This window comes from Glossina fuscipes, unplaced genomic scaffold (genome assembly GCF_014805625.2).
Source record: "Glossina fuscipes isolate IAEA_lab_2018 unplaced genomic scaffold, Yale_Gfus_2 1, whole genome shotgun sequence".
Classification (NCBI taxonomy): domain Eukaryota; kingdom Metazoa; phylum Arthropoda; class Insecta; order Diptera; family Glossinidae; genus Glossina; species Glossina fuscipes.
Window position 1 is genome coordinate 30,105,411 of NW_023998415.1, and position 23,163 is coordinate 30,128,573.

The window sequence follows — 23,163 nt, forward strand, 5'->3', positions numbered from 1 at the left end:
TGTCGACACACGCACTGACTTGTACACTCACTTTTCAATAATCGGACTTTTTCTATAAATCTGTAAAATCTATAAAATTTTTGATCCGAAAATGCTGCAAAATCTGAAACGCAACATTTTTTTTAATGTTTACATACATACACATGTATACATATTTAGCAGATGCAACCCGATATTAGCGTGGATCGCTTGAAATTTCGTTTATTATATCAAACCTTGAACCGTAACGATCGTTGAAATTTGTTAAAGGCTTCCATCGACAATACGTAATCGTTTTCTGAATCAAGATTTTAATGGATTTATATTTGACACGAAAAAAAAAAAAAAACAAAAAAAGATAACAAAACATAGGCAGATGTTTAGAGTGCGACCTGAACCAAGAGGAATTCCTTTACTAGTTACTTTACGGCAATCAATCAGAAAATATTTTTTTTTTTTTTGCGACAAATTGCTGAGATATGAAAGCAAATACTATCTATCAATAACTATCAATAATGAATAAATTGAATAAAAATTATTACGTTAGAGTTTTTTGTATCATTTATCAGTATAGTTTGCATAGCACACGTTGTATATTATAATATGGACGTTTTTCTTTTAATTACGATTCCAAGGCATATTACTCAGAATTTGTGTTTTTTTTTTTTTTATTTACCCTAAACTAGTTTTTCAATAACTAAATTAAGCTCATACTTATCGGTAAGAATGTCTCTCTTAAAATCATATAAATTTAAGTTGAAATACAAAATATAAAATAAAAAGTAATAGGTAAGAAAATTATAAATTCGATCATGACGGACTCATATATAACGCATCACCATTATCCTAAGAAGAGCCGATAGCCTGTGTTGCTAGTGCTCAATGTCTTTTTTTTAGTCTAAGAATTCAATTCATTAGTCTAAAATTAAAATAATAATAATAATAAAAAGACAAAACAAGTAAAAGAACGAAATTTTCACTCTCTGTAATTCAATAAAGTACGCAAAGCCCATCATTCTCTTATTTTCAAAAAAAAAAAGAGTAATTTTATTGTTTAGCCCCGTGGGCGTTGTAGGCGTTGTAGATTTCGAAAACTTAAGTCACTTCCAAATTCCTTAGCAACTTTATAAGCCTCATTTTCATTTTCGTTAAGGGGAGAATGTGTGTGATGGACGGACGGACAGACAGACATGTTTAGGTGCATTCCATATTTGAGGTTACGTTTTCGCGTTATAAAGGTATTGAAAATAAAAATTACATTTTTATAAACTATCATATTGGCTAGGCGCGATCAATTTTTCTCATTTTTGCCCAGGCAGTACAACATCGCCCATAAAGCATACCTTCAAATTTTTGTATATTTATCGGTTATAGTTTATGAGTAATGAGCGAAGAAACAATTTTTTATTCCTTTTGAAAAACAGAGGTATTCTCAGTATGCACGCAACTGTGGGCAAGTGCTTCGACCGATTTGGCCCATTATCACTACCTACCTGCGCGCAAGCCCTTCCAATGTTTCTACAAAATTTGAAGTCGATAGCTTAATTTTTGACGGGCACGAGAATGTTTACAACGGACATTACATTGACGGATAGACGGACGGACGGACATGCTTGAATCAATTTACAATTTGATTCTGATCAAGAATATGTATACTTTGAGGGAGTCTCTGATGCTTCCTTCTGGGCGTTGCAAGCTTTTTAACAAAACGGTGATGGGTATAAAAAGAAAAATTTTAATACACGACTTTTATAGTCGAGATAGAAGCACCGATAATGAAAAAAAATTTTGCAAATTTTATTTGTTATAACATATTCTTTCTTGATGCGATGGGTATCTGATGTTCGTCGCAAACCGTATATACTCGTTTTCCTTGTTGCAATATTTGAAGATACAAGCAAAGGATGGTAAGGTAAGGAGGGGGAAAATGAAACAGAATTCTCGTAAATAAAAGCTAGATACAGTTTTAATGAAGCTAATTGAAGGAAATCAAATCGAATCCTACAGTCTGTTACGCATCACTAAGAAATAAGAAAATTGAATAAAGAAAAGAAAATAATTGAGAAAAATGGAACAGAAGCTATAGTGAAGGTATGCAATGCGTACCGTTTCCACTATCAAAACACTCATCAATCAAGCTAAAGTTATGTGCATTGTATACTTCTTAGCAAATACAAACAGATACATATATATATATATATATATAAACGGCAACAAGGCGGCGATTATCATCACATTTTGATCTATCTATCAATAACGCACGCATTTTGTATACAAATCCCGTATATATAATTAAACAAAAAATCATATATGTTTTATACCCTACAACGAAGTATGCAGGTATACTAATTTTGTGATAATATTTGCAACATTGATTAATTAATTAAGCCACGTCTGTCCGTCTGTGTGTTGTTGAGACACAGTTGCTGGTCGCAAAAAAAAAAAAAGAAGATATCGAATTGAAATTTGGTAGAAGCATTGAAAGATTTTGCACGCAGTTTAGCATTGAAAATGGGCCAAATCGGTCGAAGGACACGCCCACACAATTGATTAAATTTTTCTGCTCTTCACCTTTGCGAGATTTTATGCTTATTAGTCATAAGGTAAACAAGACAGACTATTTTATACATTCTTCTCCTTAAGATGCATTAAATCTAAAATAAATATCGTGGACACCGCGACCTGGCGGATTAATTTTTTCTTAACAATACCGTCCGATACCGATATGGGTAGTGGTAGATTAATTTTTTTTAACACATACAATTTTTAATGATAATAAATAAAAGCTTGGGACGCCAAAGATCTGAATTGTGATGGAGATACGAGATTCGATTCCTAGCCGAATATAAGTTTTTTTAATTGGTTTTTCCTACAGAGTCCTCTTCTGTATTCAGCTCCGCGCTTTCCTAACACATATTAGTCGCTTTTTTGTAGAATTATTTATTCAAATCTTCAAAGTCAGCGTAGAGCGTAGCAAGCTTACAAAATATAAACAGAAACCTGTATTGGAAGTTAGTTAGAATATTCGATTGTAGGACTTTTGATCTTCAAGATTACTTTTAGCTCAATAAAATCGACATTTACCGAAATTAAACGCACCGTTTAATTGTTTTTATTGAAAATTATTAATGATGTGTAAATTTTATTGTTTTCAAGTGTACCGCGCATAAAAAAATTTACCTTAGTTCTACTCATCTACCTGCCTGAAATAAAATACTGAAATTTAGTCTGTGCACATTCCTAGTTGATGGGCATAAATAAAGATTGACATATCTATTCCTGCACCCAATGTAAGAGAAAACTATAACTTACACTTCCTAATAGATGGCAAATATTTTAGGGCGTTTAATTTATAATTTGCATGACTACGACAAAAATTATGCCTAACATAGGTATGCGATTTTAACCTGCGACCTGAGCTAGTAATATTAATAATAATAATATAATTAATAGGAAAAATTCTTACCGCCATTGCTTGAGAGCTTTTTATCGACCAACTGGCATGCCCACAATTAAGTAAATACTCTAGAATTTTTATAGGTCGGTGTGAAGTGGAAGTGGGCGGAGTCGTATTTTAGTTTCTTATACCCACTAGAGAAAGATGTCTTGTTTGATAATCGATTAGTAAGACCCTACATGAATGAGCCAAAACACGGCAGGCGAAAGCTCATACTCACCGTTACCTATAGTCAAATTTCATACGCTATGCCTTGTACACAGTATACAGAATACCACCACGTAATGGTGTTTTACGTGAATTGAAAGCCGTTCAATGTCTAACTGAATGAGTCGAGAGGTTAGAGTAAGTATGGTGGGTAGGATAAGATGGATAGATGGATACGCAAGATACATAAGAGGATGGGCCAATTAAGTATTTAGGCTAAGCAAGGTAGTAGGACAGGTAGGTAGATAAAATAGATAGCTAAGTAGGTAGGATAGATAACATGAAGACCAAAGTGACCAACACCCTATAGTCTAACACTTAGTGTATTATCTAGAGTGTAGTACCTAGAGTCGGTTAAGTTCATCGTTGATTAAATAAGAAATAAGGTGCGTCGTAGATTACATGCGTAGCTGACTTCAAATTCGATAGTCTGCTGATAGACAAGGCTTGTCTTTCGAAGCGAGGTAACATGGAAATAGCGACTGCAATTCCCGAACCGAGCCGTCAAGAAGTGAACGACATCATCAGCGCACTTAATCCATCTAGATAAATGGAAGTAATAAATATTTAGGAACTGACAGGACTGATTAAGTAAAGTCCGTAATGACAGATAGACGCAGGCTGCCGTAGAAAAATCTCAAAGAGTAGTGAAATGATAAACATTGGACGCATCCGGAATATTAAATTGTTATGGAACTAAGTTTGCAATACTGGAAAGAGTATGAAACAATGCGCAATGAGCATTGAAATATCTGAGAATATGTTAATAAAATGACATAAGGAACGACATATAGGTTACCGTACTGTGGCGTACTGAGTAGTTATAAGAAAAGTGTAAATATTGAAAAACCAACCTCTAGAAGAAAAGCACCCATAAAATAAATCAATAAGTTAAGCCCAACGGTTATCCCGCAAAAATCCAAATTTCAACTTTTTAGGGTAGGTTGATAGATAGGTAGGTAAGATAGGTAGGTACTTAGGTAGTGTAAAATGTATTTAGATAGGCGTTGGCAAGCGCAACCGTACGTCATAGCTTGGTAAGTTAGGTAAGTATATACGCTCCGGTATGCATCAGCATACGCCGCAGTTCTTCGGAGTAAATCGCATTGCGTCAAATTGCGTCGGTATGTGTCAGTGAGTGACATGCATCGATTTGCGCGATCGAAAAGCATGTTGATCTTACAGTAAATTGTTGCATCGAATATAAAGGTAGCAGTATTTTTCAAAATGATACATTTTTATTCTCATATTAAATAAGTGCAGCTTGCTGCCTGATGTAATGACATTACTTACCTGCATCTATATTATTCTGGCATAGGTGCATGAATTTTACAAAATTATTTTATATAAAAAGTTTGAATTTCATTTGCATTGCGAAGGAGCAAATGAGCAAAACAAACTTAACAACATTTATTTGTTCAAGTTGTCATAAAAAGTTGTGATTTTTTCGAAGCATACGCAAAAGTTACAATAATGTGTGCATTAAACATACTTTCCAGTATTCTGGTCTCCTATGCAAACACTGGGCTCTAATTGTTTAGTAAACTGAAATTCCGTACTCAAAAGTTTTGTAAAGTGTTGTTGCAAAGTATTTTCCAACTTTTTTTCTCTCTCGTTTTTAGAAAAAATATTACATCGCAACCTACGAATAGTTCGAATAAGTTACATGTACTTGTCTTCCTAATTTTTCCATATGTCGATGTAATAGGGTATGTGCAACTTTTGTATGTCACAAATTTTTTAAAAAAATGTATGCACACATATATGTACACACAAACATGTTTTCAACTTGTATTTATAACAAAGGACGGAAAAAATAAAACTTGTATAAAATAGAGTATTTGGACATAGCCTCTAGATGTGGGAAACTCCTAGTTCCGTTTAATATTGTCCGTCCGTCGGTTTGTTGTATTTTTAATGGCATGGCGATTACACATTTGAAAAATTGCTTTTAATCTTCTCAAAATTATTTTCCTTTTCTCATCTGGATCAGAGAACTCGTCAATTTTGTATATGCCTGATCAACCAAATAGCTTATCCATTCCTTCAATGTTCGCCGTCCAAAGAGTTCATCTAAAGAGCTGCGCTCTGACATACACTATATATTCTCTTCGTTCGGGTCCATCTTGATCTTGCTCTAAGCGCTAGTATAAATATTTATTACAATCGTGTAAATTGTAACTATCGAAATGAAATCTACTGAACGATATTCTTCCTTCCAGGTTTAGAAATAAGTGGTACCGGTTACGGTGGTTAAGTGGTTGTTCTTATGAAAATTTATACACCACCCGTAAGGCACGTTTCAAAATGAACCGTTAAATGAGAGGTTGTCGAAAAAGTGGTCCGATCCGAACCATTTTCAATAATGTTCACTCTTGGCCATACGGCATTGACATTTGCCGGAACATTTGGCAAACATAAAATTTAAAATTCTTCAACATGAAATAAATGATGAAAAGAAAGCCAAACTCATTTTGTTACACACAAACAACCTATGAATAACCCATAGGACTTATTTTAAGAACACAGAATTGTATAGGTCGCGTCAAGAAACTATTAACAGAATCTTTTCCCACACTAATAATAAGAACGAAAGAGCAAGCAGCTAAGTAATAGCGTTACTACTGTTATTGACAAACAGAAACATAAAAAGTCCGTAATAATCTCTTAGTTTGTATTTTAATTAAAATCTTGGACCATCTTATCATTTAGTACTACGTTGGTATTACGTTTTATATTGAAATATTTCTTAAGCGCTCTTGCTATTTAGTTCTCTCTATATGGATCTCACTCTATTTGATCTACCACCCAATCATTATTTTGTTCTGGTATTGTAACATATTTATTGTAGACTCAAATGTATAAGCTTTTAATTTGCCTATTTATTTATTGAAAGTTTTGAGGAAGAACACATCAACTCTATCTCTTTCGGATTTCTAAACCACTTACGTCGGTATTTCTGAATTTAATGAACACTATGCCCTTTCCTTTCGAGCACAGAAACCATACATAAAGTTTTTGCTATATATGATGTTGCAATAAAACGCCCATTTAAGTAGAACATATATCCTCTTCGTAGTAATACGCCAAGATAATATAAAAGCGGTTATGAGTGAAATGTCCACATAATTTATTTTATCTTTCGTGTAGGTGCTGCCCGTTTGTTTGTAAATAGTATTCCATTTCGATTTTGATCATAATTCATGCAAGTATGGTTAGTAGTCGTTTTTTGGATGGTATTAGTGTAGTTAGTAGTCATTTGTAGATGTAGGTATTTTGATCATAAATCATGCAAGTGTGGTTAGTGGTCATTTGTAGATGGTAATTAATTATTTATGCCATTGCATGTAAAAGCTTTCTTGATTGAAAGCTCAGCTAAATATTTGTGGCAAGAACCTCTATGTAGATTTCGCACTGTAAACTTTTACTCAAACATAAATGACGGCATGAAAGCTTTCTTGCTTGAAAGCTCTGCTAAATATTCGTGACAAGAACCTTTATGTAAGTGTCGAATGTATGTGCACCATCAACTTTTACTCAAACACAAATAACGGCATTTTAAGTAAACTTTAAATGAATTTTTAATTAAAAAGAATAGATAAACTATTTCTATACTCGTCCCCTAAAATGCATACAATGTAATGATATGAGAGGTGAAACGCAACAATATTTTTGATCATTTTATCCAATTTACAGCATTAGGTACATTCTGTTTTCACGTTACAAAAATATATCCTATCTTAACACATGTCGTTGTTAACTTTTGACTACGTTTTTATTAATTGCTTGTTAAATACCGTTTTTCACATACCGTTTTCACATACTTGTGGAAGCTATAGGGCGTTTTTAATATAGATTTAGTGGCATTTTTATTGGACTTTATTGCATAGTTTAACATCCCTGTCGTTGATTGAAATTTATTGCTGAGCTTGTATATTCATTAAGAAAAACGTTTGCAATATTTTCGGAAAAAATTTTCATTGATCCTATAATCGCGATTGGTATCATATGATAGTTTAAGTGGATTTACTTTTATTTAACTGTCCGTCTATCCCTTTGTATTTTTGTGTCCAGTAAACATTCTCTTGATCGCAAAAGTTTATGCGGAGACAAACCAATCAAAGGCAAGGGCACTTGCACGTATGTATCTGAGGCTTAAAAGTGTTTGAGACATACCGATCCTGTATTACACCGAACAATTCAGAATCGTTTTAATTCATTTTGATCGTAACCAATGTTTGTCCATGCAGTTTCAATCTACGGATCGTAATTTTTAAAGTACTTTGACAGTACTTGTTGAAAATGGATGGTATCAAACCGCGTCCTTGATCAGCTACCATATACCGGCTACTTTTGAAAAACAATTATAAAAAAAAGAATGTCAATATTCGAAATTTTTCGACAGGCATCGTTGAGTAATAGTATTTGATCATAATAAAAAAGGGGTGCTTTGAACTTCCATCTATATAAGCTTTCCTGCAAAATATGAGTCTTTCTATGGCAAAACAATTCAATTTTTATTAACTCACAGCGCACACAAAAATCAATCGGTCTGCAATGGTAATTTGATATAGAAATTGCCAAACACCAAAATTTAAATTCTCTCTTAAGGGTATTCAGGGAAAGTAAACTTTTTGCTGGTAACAAAGTATAATTTTTAGTACTTTATGATGGAAGCAGATAATTAAAAGATAAAGTCTTTAACAAGAAGATTAATATAGACATGAATTCAGGTCGCATGAGATTACGTTTTGGAATCGCTTCCAGATAAGGGCTTTCATGAAATCTTTACTTTTAGATGGAAACAAAATCTCAATTTTAATATTTTATCTTAAAAATGCTAGAAGGATTGTATTAGGCAAAATAGTGTAGGGTATCTAAAGTCTGGCATATGTTACGGTGATCAAAACGGAGTAAGATACCGCTTGTCGTACAAGGGCATATTAAGCTTGTGTGAACGTATGAAACGCGCAAAAAGCATTGAGATAAATCTGCCTCTTTTATATACCGATTGATTAAGAATCATTTCTCGAAGTCGAAGTCGATCATTGCTTGTCTGTCCCTCTTGTATACATCTGTTCAACGCCTCCTCCTATTCCTCTGTACAACGTCGTTCTCTTCGACATACTGTTGAAAATAGTTCGGATGGGTCCACTTTTTTGACTGCCTCTCACATAACACCTTATCTTCAAAACTTATTATATGAATAACTGTATTAAACGAAGTGGTATAGGGCATGGAATGATGAGCCGTCGTGATCCACTGTATTTGACCATGAAATTTTAAAACCAACTTTAATGCTTTTTGCATTTGTTATCTATTATTGTGTGCTTCGTTTTTTAAATGTTTACAATCACATGCTGCGCAGGTTACAAATCAATTGATTTACGTGCAAAACATATTTATTTCATTTAATCATTTCGAATCGCCACACGTGTTAGAGCAGAGGAGGAAAAGATCATTAAAAAGAAAAAAAAAAAACAAAAAAAAAAAAACCAAGAAAAGCAAAAAAACGCTTTATTACTTTTTAGCACTTATTTACCTAATCTTTTAATTGGAAGCTGTTTTATTATTACCGTAATATTAATTAATTAATTGCGCGATCATGGACGCCTTGTTCCAAATTTTTAACTATAATAACATTTTTAAAACTAACTGTGTGTAAATAATCTTAGTTCAAGAGAAAATAAAATCTATTTATTCAGTATTGTAACAAAGTGCGATTTTTAACATTAACAATAAAATATTTCTTTAAAATTTTCAGCCGCGTTAACGGTAAAACAATTTATAACATGTGCGCATGCTATTCTTTATGTTATTTTTTTTTTTTTTTATTATCTAAGCTTTTAAGACAAATACCATTTACCCTTGAAGGCTACCGCACGTGAGCGTCTATGTAATTATTATGCAGTTAATTAGTTTAGTGAAATACTTGTGGGAATTTAAATTCGATAAGAGAATTGAAAAAAAAAACATTACAAAATTTAAATATATATATATATATATCTAAGGCCGACATTGATCTTCGAACTGATCTATAATGTCGGTTGAATTGAAGAAAGCTCTCTCCTTACTCTCAGCTACGTTTAGGTCCGTTCGATCATAGCAGACCGCAGTAGCACCAATATCTTGAAAATACTTTACGGCTTTTTTGGAATTGCAATCGTCACCCCAGACAAGGGCGGCCTGGCCCAAGTTGCGCGCCTTTTGAATCATGTTAGCACCATTTGCACCCAAAAAATCTTCAGCGTGCGGAGCTGTACCGGCCAACTCGAACGCTTGAGCATTATTAATGGCTTGCTCGAATGTCCGGGTCCTCAGATTCATCAGAGGTTCCCATTTCTTTGTTTCGCCCATCGACAAAAATAATACGGGGAATATGTTTTGTTTGTATCGGAACATGGTGCAAATGTCGGGATCGAAACTTGAAAATATTAGGGGGCGCCCGCAACCTTTATCGATGATTGTTTTTAATACTTTATCCACGAAAAAATTCTTATCAATAGTTTGCTCCGCCTCTAAATTACCGCATTTTCGGGTTTGCGGCCATTTGATTTCCACATCCAAACCTAATGTCTTGGGTAAAGCTTCTAAAATATCCTTCAAACGTGGAAAGATGCGATGTTCGATTACCGGCTCGGAATTATGAGAAGGATACTCTTTTATCTCGTTGTTAATTATCGCAAATATCCGTAAGTTTTTCAATTTTTCATAGGTAATGTCCTTAATTAGGATGTATTCCAATTGGTCAATCGTCTTGACTATCTTACCCTGGGGTGCTGTTCGCACACCAAAATCATGATATACTACCGGAACGTTATCGGCCGTTAGATGAATATCTAGTTCGACCATATCAGCAAACGATTCGTAAGCTCGCAAAAACGAAGCAACGGTATTCTCCGGCTCTGCTGGAGGATCAGCTATATAGCTTTTGCCATTGCCACGATGGCCTACGTCCAGATTGGGCCAACTTTTTGGCCAGTAGTAAGCAAAAGTTGTACGAAAATTTAACCGATCGACATCACTGAAAGGTTTCACAACCAAATAGGGCAGCGTCAGGCGAGCTATCACAGTATCGCTTTTCTCAGGCGGTTGAGTTACATTAAGCTCTAAATCTCCACTACTGGCCACCAAGACTGATGGTCTAATAATCGCTCTACCCAAAGGCTCTTTACTTTGCGAATGGAATGTTAAAGCGAACGCAATAGCCGTAGGATCGGGTACAATGACATGAAATATAATGATCTCGTGCCTCTTGTAAGCAATTCCTAGAGACGGCTGAGCTTGCAGTTGACTTTCGCCATATTGCATTTTGGTGACCTCGACATTGATAGCGGAATTATGCGGATCTAATGGTGTCTGTAAGTCCTGCTCTAATGGTATTAACTTGATCAAAATATTATCTGGATCAAATTTTTCAATGTCGTGTACTTGAAACATTTTCTCTCGTTCAAATTTGAATTGAACAATAGACTCGTTCGTGATCCAACCGCGATGAAATTTGATCTCTCCATTTGAACTTACACCGAAACGATCTTCTTGATGACAATTCATTTTACAGGTACTTAAAGTGCGCGGCTTAAGGTGAGTTTCCCAACGTCGAATTTGTCTATATCCTCGATTATCTTCAGCAAAAACAAGATAACGATAAGAAATATTTCGACACGATTCCAACATCATGTTCCCCGTCCACACTAGATTATTGTTTGTTGCATTTAAAGCGACGCAACTACTTAATTGCCAATCGCCTAAAGCATTTATATCACCCGTCAAGCCAACTCGTTCATTAGATTGCAATGGCTCATCCAATGTAACTGTAAATGATTGCAATATCGATGTGCAAACATTAGCTACCTCAGGTTCATCATTGATAGTACGTGGTAAACCAAAATTGTCTGCAATTGCACCTGCCTCCGCATACGAAACGCACTGATAAAGAAAGAAAAACCAACAGTGTAAAATTATTATCAAATTTTGAAATAACATTATTTCAAATTTCTGTTCTCAGAACTAATTAAGCGGATAACTAGTAGTAATCTGACTGCTTCTCCCAGCATATGTAAAGTTTTTAAATCAAATCGAGAAATTCGAATGCGGTTTGTTATCTCAAAAACTTATACCTTACATATATACATATATATATATAATATAATATATATATATATATATATATATATATATATATATACCACCAACTGAACGTAAATTACTTTTTTCTAATAGATTTTAAAAAATCTGCTTCACACTACTAACAATAAAAAACTTAAAATGTAAACAGCAAACAACAACAACAACAACAATAACAACAACAGCAATAAGGTCTTATCCATTATAAATAAAGTGTAGTAAAATTATTGCAATAAAAACAATCATCAATTAAATTGATAATAGGTCGTCGATTATCAATGTGTTAGTCGAACGTAAAGTGAAACCGTCATATAGAATAATAATTGATTTTCTTTTTCGTTATTTTTATTCCACTTGATTTTCGTTTTCAACTCATTTAATAAATAAATAGCGAGCTAGCTATTCACGTGTTTCAGATAACAAGTTTGATATATAGATCAGGCAGTGAAATGATATTTTTTCTAAGCATATGTGCTTGACGAGCGATAAAGGCATACGTACAAGCTATGGCTGATGTCATCGGACTCAGGCATAAATTGTGATAGATCTTCCGCATTTATATATCCGATGCAAATTTCATTTACAACAACGATAACAACAACAACAACAAAAATATTAAAACATTTGACCATCGAAAAAACTAATGCAATGAAATTTTTATGCGATATATTTGGCATTACTCCACATAAAACTTAGTATAGTACAGTTGATCGCAAAACAATTGCAATTTTCATCTAAAAAAAAAAAAAAAAAAAAAAAAAAAAAAAAAATACTTTTTACACTCGCTGATCACATGACAAACAACACCCATCGGACAAACATGTTTGGACGCGCATCAATTTACTGCACACACATTCATTCGTTGTTGAAACCCCTGGTTATACAAAGCTTTGCAAAGCAGTGCAATCAATAAAAACGTCCTCAGTATATATATATACGCATATATATATATATATATATATATATATAATTTTGGTCAATTTCAAGATCAAATATATGGACCGATATATTTTATGTGAAAAGAGCCTATAAACGTTGGAACGTCACATATTTGTGTTAATTTTCGTTCTTGTTGGTTGATGCAGTGTTCAAAAAAAATCCAACAATATTTTATTAATAGATTTTCTTAATTCTCAAAAACATGTAAATAATAACAAACTATTAATCATCATCCCGATATTTGGATAAAGGATTTTCTTTAACAAAAAAAAAAAAACAAATAACAAAAAAATATGACTGAGTTGTTTTGTGATGAACTGTTGCTGTGTTTGTATGCATTACGACATTCAAGTTCAAGGACAGGTCTCAATATAAAATTATAGTTAGTTATAGCGGGGAAAGTGAGAGAAAGGAAAGCGAAGAATAGTCTCTCATAATACTTTTCTTCTTCTCTTTCTTTTTTTAATCATTTTCTTTATTTATTTATTTAATTTTTTTTTGTTTTTTTTTTTATTTCATATTAATTTCACATTCAATTTCCCGGAAATTAGATAGTAAACGATTTAATTATTATTTAATTTGCATGTTTGTACGCTTATTCGTTACGAGCTTATTGATTTTTTTCTTTTCTTTTTATTCGAACCTCACGTGTCAAACGTAGCAAATGTGGTTTGTTTATATGCACGTCTGTGCAAAATGTGAATAAACAAAATCTAAGGCAGTTGTATGCAGTTTCGACTTGACGTAAATTCAATTCTTTCAAAATATTTTTATTTATAATTTTTTTTTTTTTTCAACTATTATTATTATTATTATTTATATGCATGGATATTATTTAATATGAAAAATAAATTTCATTTTACAAATTTGTTTTTTATATTTTTTTTTTATTTTGTTCAACTGTTGTGCTCTGCACAATTTTACGAATTGACGATTTTATGCACATTGATTATTGTAACGCATGCGTATTGTTCGCAAAATGGTAGAAAAAATGCTTTCATTGATAAAACTCCAAAAGCGAAGAAGAATGTCTTAATGACGCTCTGTGGATACCTGTACTGTATATAGAATAAAAATTACAAGAAAAAAAGCTATTCATTAATTGTAGGCGTGACGAAAAACCGATCGAAATCAATTCTATACCGAATTTTGAGATAAACTCGACCACTATCAATAATCAGAATGATTGTTAACCCCAAGTAGGATCTAAAGTGACCATAGAAAAATTTCTATAATCTATAATTACTTTTTTTGTATCTATGCTAAGTTCCTATACCGTACAATGTATTTATGGTATTTATATCTGACGCTACTGTGCAAGTGTTCACAATTGTGCCATAAGAGACCCTAAGAGTCGTACTGGCACATCAATCTCAATTATAATAATGATTGTTATTAATAACTATTACAATAAATTAATAAAGTATTTGTAATAAGTTTCAAGTCGATTCCTACTGCCAACACAAAACAGGATATATTCGCGTATTTGAAATGGGTGTTCCCCCGTTAAACAAAGGCGAATGCAACAATTAACGATTCAATGATCTATTCGTGAGTTATATAAAAATGTATATTCATAGCGATAATTAAATGTTGTTGCGGTATGAAATAGCTGATACGAGGAGGAAGGAAGAGGAAGAGAAGAAGGTCGATTGATACAAAGAGCAATCCAACTTTTGCTGCCGGCATTATTATGCATTCGATAGTCTTTTCGTCTTTTCACGAATTGCGATTTTCTTCAATAACTACTTCCGTACACCGATCTCTTCACAAATGAACATTTCGATAACCTAATCTTGAAACTTATTTTAAATCTGTCGGTCATGCTCCTTTTCAAACTTTAGATGTCATGTGACCTGTTCTTTTCTTTAGATCATTCTTAGGGGTTTGGCGAGCATTAAAGACAGCCATCCGTCAAAGTGGGTCCAGATCTTCAAATTATTGAGTATAATTTCTCAAGTTTCTAACACAAATTACAAACTGAATGACATTGTTAGTAGATTAAGTAAGTGAATATGATTCGTATAAAAACGTATAATAACGAAGAAAGGTAGACAAAAGAGAGATCAGTCGAGATGAACGATGTAGCAAATTCGGCAAAATATTAATTTTAATCAAAAAAATTCTTTTGTGCAAATTATTAAAAACAAAATTTATTAAAATTGTGTTCAAAAGTTTTCTTCCTTCCTTTGCATTTTGCTGCACTTTACATTTCTCTTAAAATTACCTGCTTTTGAGACGATTCATTCGCGTATCCTCAAAATAACGAAAATGGAAGCGAATGGAACGGCGACACAAATATTAACATTTTTTATGGACTAAAAGAAACAAATTTTGTTCGTGATTGACTTATTAACAGAAAGCTATATGCGATACGATACGGATGGGGTAAGAGGAGAGGGAAAATTCCAAAAATGATTTTTGAGATTGCACGGCGCCATGATATATTTCGTTAAAGTCTAAAAAAATCGATGAGACGTAACAAGACGTATGGAAGGTATTGAATTCAAGTCATCAAACTAATGATAATTACATTTTTTATATGGTCATCCAGCAATAAACCGTTAGTCTTGATTATCGGCAAAACTGTTGTCATAGACATTTTAATACTATTTTTAGCGACAGGCGGTAATTGAATTTTGTAAAAAGACGCCAATGTACGAAAGTCACGAGCAAATCTCCAAATTACTTTCCAACTTCCAGAGACTTGCATGCAATATACAATCCGGATGGAAGTTGTGACGCGTTATTCAGTTCAAATACGAATTTCAAAAACAATATAAAAATATGAAGCTTTTTTTTTTGTCTTTACTTTACTTTAATGAATTTGAATTATTATTTGATTATATTCCTGCGCATTATTTAGCTGTTGTTGCATTTTTAGTTGAACTTTTTTAGTTTATTTCACGAAATCGAATTTTTTTTTTTTATTTTTTTTATTTTACTTTTTATATTTGTCACAATGATTTTCACGAAATTATTAGTTTTTGAAATAAATAAACCTTTGTTTTTATACCCGCAAGCCCAAAAAAGAAAAAAAATAATAATAAATAAATAAATAAAAACAGTATATACCCACAACACATAAGCAAAACAAAAAAAAAAACAAAAAAAAAAAACTGAAATGCCGTTAACGCAACAGAGCGAGCTTTCCTCAAAAGCTTTTACGTTTCATACTCATCGCGAATTGACTGCCGAGAGCATACTAAATTGCCCAATCGGTTAGTAACATTCACAGACACTAGAGACATATTCATACAATTGATATCAAATTCAGCAAAATCCCATTCAAGTCCAAATCTATCGTTGTCATGCCCAATTATGTTTCTCTTCCCGCCTGTTAATGGCAACTGCGCTTTCCGTGTTTAAATGCATCCTAGATTGGCTGTGATGCTAAACAAAAATAATAACATGCCGAAGAAGAGACATTATTGGGAACACAAAATATATAATAAATATTTCGTTCCAATAGCATGTGTCGAGTATATCTTGTTTATTATTCTAATCAGATAATCGAGCGATTGCAAGAAACGCTTGCTCTCAGCGAGCTAAGCTAAATGAACAATAACAAAAACCAGCCTAAGACAAGCAAGTGTGTGCGAGTAAAAAAAAAAAGAAAAAAAAAAAAATGCAAACTCGTTTATATTGAATGAATGAATACATTAGTTTTAAGAACTTTAAAATTTTAATTATTTTATAGTCATGTAATTTTTTCATTTTTTTATTTTTTCTATTTTTTATGACTCTATGACTGACTGAATCGTAGTTGTTGTCGCGCCATGATCAACAATATTTATAATTTGCACGAGTTACGACGAGTATGTTTCTATGTGTTACCAGACTTTTCTTGTTTGCATTGATTGATTAAAACGAAAAAAACGGCATACACTGCGTATATTTACATCGAATAGATGAAAATAAATTTTATGCATTAAAAATGAGAGACATGTGCGTGTAACGTAAAAGTGAAACGAATGAGAAATTTTTTCCGAGCATACGAGGTGTTCCCTAATCAACTGATCAATCCATTGTAGGGAAATGATTTTGAAAGACAATAAATTACGTCATCAATAAAAAAGTTGCATTCGTCTCAAAAAAAACTTAATAATCCTGTTATCTCTCGGCGAAATGATCGATGATAAGATCTGTATTGGACTATGCGACTTTTTTTTACGTAAAATTACTTTACATGACAAAGTCATCTTGTAATGTTTCCACATCTAAGAGTTACACACAGTTACATTCAGTTCATTTACTTTGCACGCAATTATTAACATGACATGAGTATAAAAAGTCTTTTGAATGTAAAGAAAAAGAAAATATAAAAAAACACACAATTCTGTCATACCCTCAAAAATATTCAAAATTAACAAACTAGATTTTAGTCGCTCAAAAACAACAAGATCCAAGCGAATGAAGGAACGCTACACAGACTTCTTTGAATGCATTATACAATCCATCTGCGACATTTTTCATTAATTGAAGACGAGTAGTAAAAGCAAACTCACAGTAAAACAAACTAAATCGTATTAAAAGGAAAAGCAGATTATTATACCGTTATATACCATACGTCACTTAGTCAATTATATTTTCGTGGTGAGCTTGCTTTTGCTTGCTTATATGCTTGAAATCATTATCCCAGACTGATTTCCATGATCAAATAGCAAAAATTAGATCATATTACTATATAAATGCTGATTTCGTATAAGTTATATATAGGGTGGAGTGTTCAGGTGTATATAGAGTTCCTTCCAAATTTTCAAAATTTTATTTTGAACGCAAAAATACTGATTTCCACCAAATATTGACGAGAAATATTAAATATTGCAATTTTCGCTCACCTAACGATAAGACACGTCCATGGGCCAAAATACGTTAACGCACTAAATTTTATAATATCTTAAAAATTTGGGACCTATCGGCTGAACATAAAAATACATGGACAACCATCAAACGAATAGATAGACAGACATACATTAATCGATTCAGAAATGGTTCTGAATTAGTTAAAGTATATCTGTCTATTTGTCCGTTTAAGGGCTGTCCATGCCTTCTTCGCCCCCAGAACCATTTTAAAAACATTTAAACTTTTCTGGATAATACATACATCTGCGCAAACTTGAGTATAAAAAAGCATCCGCGAGGTTGCACCCAAGCGTACGCGAATAGTCCTCGGATAGACAAATGGGCTCAAATCGATGCGGAATCGATTGATTGAATACAAGCTGCGTATGTCCAGAGTAGTTCTTCTGCGTTGTACATACACACTTAACAAAAGTGGAGTAGGGTATGGATATTGTAGAAATAATCGCTTCGCGTCTGTTTAAAATAATAAATTCTGGGTATTATAACCACAATTATTAGCTTAGCAAAAAAATAAAACAAATTCGGTCGGGGTAGAATTTTTTATAACAATCACTCTTATCCAAAAAAAAGGCAAAAGAAGTGAGAGAACAAAATTTTCATGCTCTATAATATAGAGCGGGCGCTACTGGTTTTTTGTATTTTCAAAACAAAAGTTTTCGTCGTATAGGTATGTAAGCGTTATAGGCAAGCCCTTTGAAAAGTTTAGCAATGAACAATGGCAGCACTTGGTGGTGAAGTTCGTTGGACGGAACACGCATTCGATTTTTGAAAGAAGTAGTCAAGGACGTTCAAAGGCCAAAGGTTAGGATATAATTATCAGATGTGGACGGGACTATTCATATCTGACCTGGAAATTCTTGGCCGCGTGCACTGAAGGGATCAATTGTTCCCGGACGGTGAGGGCACATCGAACACTCAACCTTGGGCTAAGCGCACAGAAATGTTCTTTTTTTTTTTTGTTTTTAAACCCTATTAACAGAGTTCGCCAGATTCGAACCCTTCAAATTTCGTTATCGTGTCGCGTCAAATTTTTTTTTGTTTTGTCACAATTTCACTGCACGCGTTTACGTCAGGTAATTTTTTTTTTCGATTAATTAATTTCAAGAAAAACCTGAGGCATATAATTTAGTAACCTTGATTATTGTACTGTCTCCCATCGCCGAAAGAAATGTCTCTATGACGTTACGTTAAAAGTTCGCAGTCGCAGTATCTGTTAATCGTTCGATCCTAAGTGTCGGTTAAATGTCAGGCTATATAATATCTTTTATAAGTGAAAAATTATTGATACATCTTTAAGTACATTCTCTCTATGCACACATATATAGAGCCATCCATTTTGTGGTTCCAGATGTAAATGGAAACAAGGCGTACTTCTGATTGAGACTTGGATCATCTTTTTTTTACCCTCTCAATATATTTTTTGGATCTGGCTATTATTCGTTGTGGTTGTACAGTGTGCAGAAATTGCTAAAACTTGTGGCGAAAACAATAAACCCACGGGTACATTCCATTCATATAGAATAAAGCCTTTGTTAGGTTAAGTGGCTTCGTAAAAACGGACCTGTTAGTGAAAAGAAAACACGTCTAATGTAAAATAAATATCAGGTGTGGTTTGTGGACTCAAAATGTTATTTTTCAACATAGAAATGGTATCGCAGTTACCCCCCGCGAACGCTGCAGAAAGATGATTACATAAATGACTTCGACTTGGACGATATATGGTTTTAACAAAATGTTCCAACATGCTATACATCTTCGTGGCATCATCACCTTTTTACGAGCGCGATTCACCGACCAAAGACCATCTTCAAAAATTCCTCTGGAGCCTTGCCATACAGATATAGTTCTAGCGGACTTTTGTGTTACGGCGTTAGGTAAGAGCATTGCCTAATGGCAATAAATAACGAGCTCTCAATGACATTATTAACCAAACGGTAAAATCTGGGAGGATAGGTGTGGAAAAGTGGCAAAAATTGATTTCCCGGTGTTGAATTCTTACGGTAGTCCGGAGCCGTTCGTTTGCATAGAATCGATTCGGAGTCAAAATAGGATGAACCAATATCTAAAATGGGAAAAGCTCGTGTTGATATCTTTTGCGGTTTAATTTTTACTGCAAATTACACAAAAAAAAAAAAAAAAAAAAAACCATTTGATTACCCTATATATAATATATAGACTCCATTGTTCCTATTTGAAAGAAAAAACAAAAAAAGTATTTTAGAAACAAATAAAAATGATAAATTTTATCTTTAATATAACGGTTGTTTGTTGTTCTTTTAAATTTCACATCATCGAAGTTGTTACTTACATTTGTCGTTAAAGCATCATTTGTTTTTGTTTCTGTTTTTGTTTTTATCATTGATGATGCTCCCGCCGTCGCTATTGCACCGTACTCACTTGAGATTATTGCTTCCCTAATCAACTGAAACATTATAGCACACGTGCCCGGTTGAATAAAATCTATAACGCAAACACGAAACGACACACACGTGATATTTTCCCTTTTAACTGACTACAGTTTGTTTAAATTTTATTTTCGTAACAATTTTGCGAATCTCAAAATTGTTATTTCTCGATGCGCCCACTGAAGGGTAGTGCGATTGAAAATATTGAGATTTCTGAGGCAATTATCCGCTCTTTCATTTCCCGCGAATATAACTTTGACAATTCATTTAAATCACAATCGTATACCAGAGTAGGAGAGTAAGATTACAATAAAATTATTCAACAAGATCTCGATTGATTTTATATTGAATGGAGGTAAAATCAAAATATTTGTATTAAGTAAAATTTCAACTTTTGGAGATGCAAGAAAACTTTCCGTGTCATATCATAGTAAATTCCTTTATAAAATCCGATATTGCTTTTGATGTCGTTTATTTCTCTTTTAAACAAACATGAACGTGATGGACGATGGACATTGAAACATTCAAGTCCCGATGATTCGAATTCTTCACGTTGTGTGATTTTATCAATAAGCATGAGGTTACAAAACTAAAGAAAACAGTTAAATTTCTCTCACATGGATACGTAGCTATTCACGACACGCAGATTCGTTTGCGCAAATATTGCCGCGCACTATAAACTAACGTATCAGATGAATGATACCTAGTAAACAATTATTTGATAAATTTAATAAGATAAGAATTACGGGTAATGATGATTATTATCCATCAAAGCTTCGCTTCATTTAGAGCAATAGAGACGCAGTCGGTAAATTAAAATAAATTAAATTAAATTGATGACATTTCTTTCCAATGGGGAAAGCTGAGCATTCGTATATAACAAATTGGAACGTAGAGTAACGTTAATACGTTTATAAAGCAATTTATAGCATGAATCCTATCTGCGTATGTAGAAGAAAGGAAAAAACAAAGAATCGTTAACGTTTGACATATACAGGAAAGTATAAAGATATTATATTTTATGGGTTCTCTTCAAAAATCAAAATTCAGAAAATTCTCTCATAGCAAATTTCCGAATTTTTTTTGGCACATTCCAATCAATCCGATAAAGTTCTTAGGACACTGGGAATTGATGTTAAGAAGCCATTATCGTGAGAAGTGTGCCAATCATACTTCAACCGCGTTTCCATCCGTTTTCGTTGAATTCTCTTCAAGTACATTTTCCACTTGTCTCTCGAATAAAACGATCAATTCCGTATGTGTAGTATGCGGAAACATGTCAACTGCAATAGCTGTTTTGGGAAAGAATGGATTGCCTTTATATTGCTTAGATTCGGGCCGACCCAATTCAATCCAATTAAGACGGGCACGTTCAGGATTACAGGATATATACACCAAACGCTTGATAGCGGAGGCAGCTCGTATCGCTGCAATAGATCGATTGTCTGAAATGAATAATTATTAGTCGGTAAAAAATATGCATCGAATTTTTTGAACGCACTTACGTAATCCAGCTCTTGGCGGATCTACTACCGCTATTAGATCTAGCTGTTCTCCGGGAGCAGTGTCATATATCACCTCTTTGACCATAGATTGTATGTAATCGTCAGCATTCCCTGCGTAAAATTTGCAATTTTGAACCCGATTTTTCTGCGCATTATATTCTGCATCATTTACAGCAGTGGAAATTATTTCTACTCCTAGAACCCGTTTACAGTGTTTAGAAAAGGCTAAAGCTATGCTACCTATTCCACAGTATATGTCTAGCACAGTGGAGTGCAATTGCGGCTGAGCTAAGGCAATAACTTTTTGGTACAATATATCAGCTGCGGCAGTATTGATTTGAAAAAATGCCAACGGACTAATGCGGAATTCCAGATTGTCAATATTGTCTGTGATGTGTGTAGCGCCAAAAAGGTGTTCTATTGGAGATACCATCTGTCCAGCTTCACGGTGTTTTACATCTTGATAATATAACGAACTACAAGTAAACTGTGATTCTTGCCCCGATCTCGTATCGTAGTAGTTGATGAGTTCATTTTTAATTTCTTCTAAATCAGTTTCATTTAAATTAGAAGAATAAATTCCAACCATCAACATAATTTCTTTAGTTTGTGAGGAAGTGCGTACCGTAAGTTGCCGAAAATGTCCACTATTTGTTTCCGGATTAAAAGGCTCATACTTAGAATGTCTAACTAATTGTTGAAATGTGCGCGCTGCCCATTTTGCCGCGTCCGGCAAATGGGGCAAATGGTCAACTTCCGACACTTCTACTGATCCATCCGCGTAGCTGCCCAAACGAAATCCAACAACAATTTCTCCGTTCGAATTTTTACCTACCGTAAATTCATTCTTATTGCGATAACCAGTGATTTGGGGCGATGGCTCAACACCTTCGAATTTGAAATCTTCCAAAGGCTTCGAAGCACTTTTATTTATTTTTATTAATTCACCCTTAAAAGTTTTGATTAGCTCCTCCATATTAGAGCTTTTCTGCTTTAATTGCTCCTCATATGGCATTCCTGCCAATGGACAGGTAGCTTCTGCCGAGGTACGTTGCTTTTTATTAACAGGATACGTTTGCTTATCATTTTGATTCTCTTCTTTGCGTTTTTTCTGTAGTGGATCAGCTGACGCTTTGGCAACCTTCAAATTGTTTAATTAAAAATAAACTATGATGTACATGGATAGAAGTTCATCGCTTACAAAAGCTCGTAAAATTTTGCCCTTCCATTTGTAACCATTCAGTATTTTAATAGCCTTCTGCTGATCGGCTTGACTACGAAAGCATACAAATGCAAATTCCTTATGCGTTGGACTCTTGATTTTACTCATATCAAGTTTAAGTTTATTCCTCAATAACTTTTTCAATTCCTAGTAAAATGGAATTAACATCGTCATTCCTTTCAACTATTCCAAAACCCCTTAGAACTTACTCCTATGCCAAAGTATCCCAAGTTACGAACTTCAATTTTAAAAACCTCCGAAGTAAATTCATTTCGCTGCAAATAGGCGAATTCATCGTTAACATCGTTAAGGTCAGCTTGACGCTCTAGACTTCCTTCTTTTTTTACCCCATCAATAATGGCTTTTTCCATCCTTCTTAATTTCTTTCAAGATATATTAATCAATCTTTTACACCGTTTTTCGTTGGAACACGTGCATACACATATGTTATTTTTT

The 23,163-nt window shown here is 33.6% G+C and overlaps 2 protein-coding genes across 7 annotated transcripts; both read right to left on the reverse strand.

Moving 5' to 3' along the window:
- Positions 1–9,143: 9,143 nt before the first annotated feature.
- On the reverse strand, positions 9,144–20,021 carry LOC119645356 (glycerophosphocholine phosphodiesterase GPCPD1-like). 5 transcript variants are annotated; one of them, XM_038045520.1, is made up of 2 exons: positions 19,884–20,021; positions 9,144–11,572 (listed from the first exon to the last, which is right to left on the reverse strand). In XM_038045520.1, the coding sequence occupies exons 1-2, from the start codon at positions 20,004–20,006 to the stop codon at positions 9,650–9,652; spliced, it is 2,046 nt and encodes a 681-aa protein (XP_037901448.1). In that variant the 5' UTR covers positions 20,007–20,021; the 3' UTR covers positions 9,144–9,649. The 5 variants fall into 5 exon arrangements, 2 of the variants coding, with proteins under 2 accessions (XP_037901448.1, XP_037901447.1); XM_038045519.1 differs by lacking the exon at positions 19,884–20,021 and adding an exon at positions 15,243–15,537; XR_005248649.1 differs by lacking the exon at positions 19,884–20,021 and adding an exon at positions 17,058–17,794 and having other exon boundaries at positions 11,490–11,572.
- Positions 20,022–21,002: 981 nt separating this feature from the next.
- Positions 21,003–23,163, reverse strand: LOC119645357 (tRNA (uracil-5-)-methyltransferase homolog A). 2 transcript variants are annotated; one of them, XM_038045521.1, is made up of 4 exons: positions 22,917–23,163; positions 22,687–22,854; positions 21,486–22,626; positions 21,003–21,425 (listed from the first exon to the last, which is right to left on the reverse strand). In XM_038045521.1, exons 1-4 carry the CDS (start codon positions 23,076–23,078, stop codon positions 21,148–21,150), a joined length of 1,749 nt encoding a protein of 582 aa, XP_037901449.1. In that variant the 5' UTR covers positions 23,079–23,163; the 3' UTR covers positions 21,003–21,147. The 2 variants fall into 2 exon arrangements, with proteins under 2 accessions (XP_037901449.1, XP_037901450.1); XM_038045522.1 differs by having other exon boundaries at positions 21,260–21,425; positions 21,482–22,626; positions 22,917–23,161.

What these genes read in the sequence shown, in the direction of transcription:
- LOC119645357 (XM_038045521.1), bottom strand. Translation starts at nt 23,078, where the DNA reads ATGGAAAAAGCCATTATTGATGGGGTAAAAAAAGAAGGAAGTCTAGAG. An exon ending in TGGGATACTTTGGCATAGGA is followed by an intron (nt 22,855 to 22,916) that starts GTAAGTTCTAAG and finishes CCATTTTACTAG; the next exon opens with GAATTGAAAAAGTTATTGAG. An exon ending in TCCGCCAAGAGCTGGATTAC is followed by an intron (nt 21,426 to 21,485) that starts GTAAGTGCGTTC and finishes TATTCATTTCAG; the next exon opens with ACAATCGATCTATTGCAGCG.
- LOC119645356 (XM_038045519.1), bottom strand. Translation starts at nt 15,422, where the DNA reads ATGCAAGTCTCTGGAAGTTGGAAAGTAATTTGGAGATTTGCTCGTGAC. An exon ending in TGGATGACCATATAAAAAAT is followed by an intron (nt 11,573 to 15,242) that starts GTAATTATCATT and finishes TTTCTTTATCAG; the next exon opens with TGCGTTTCGTATGCGGAGGC.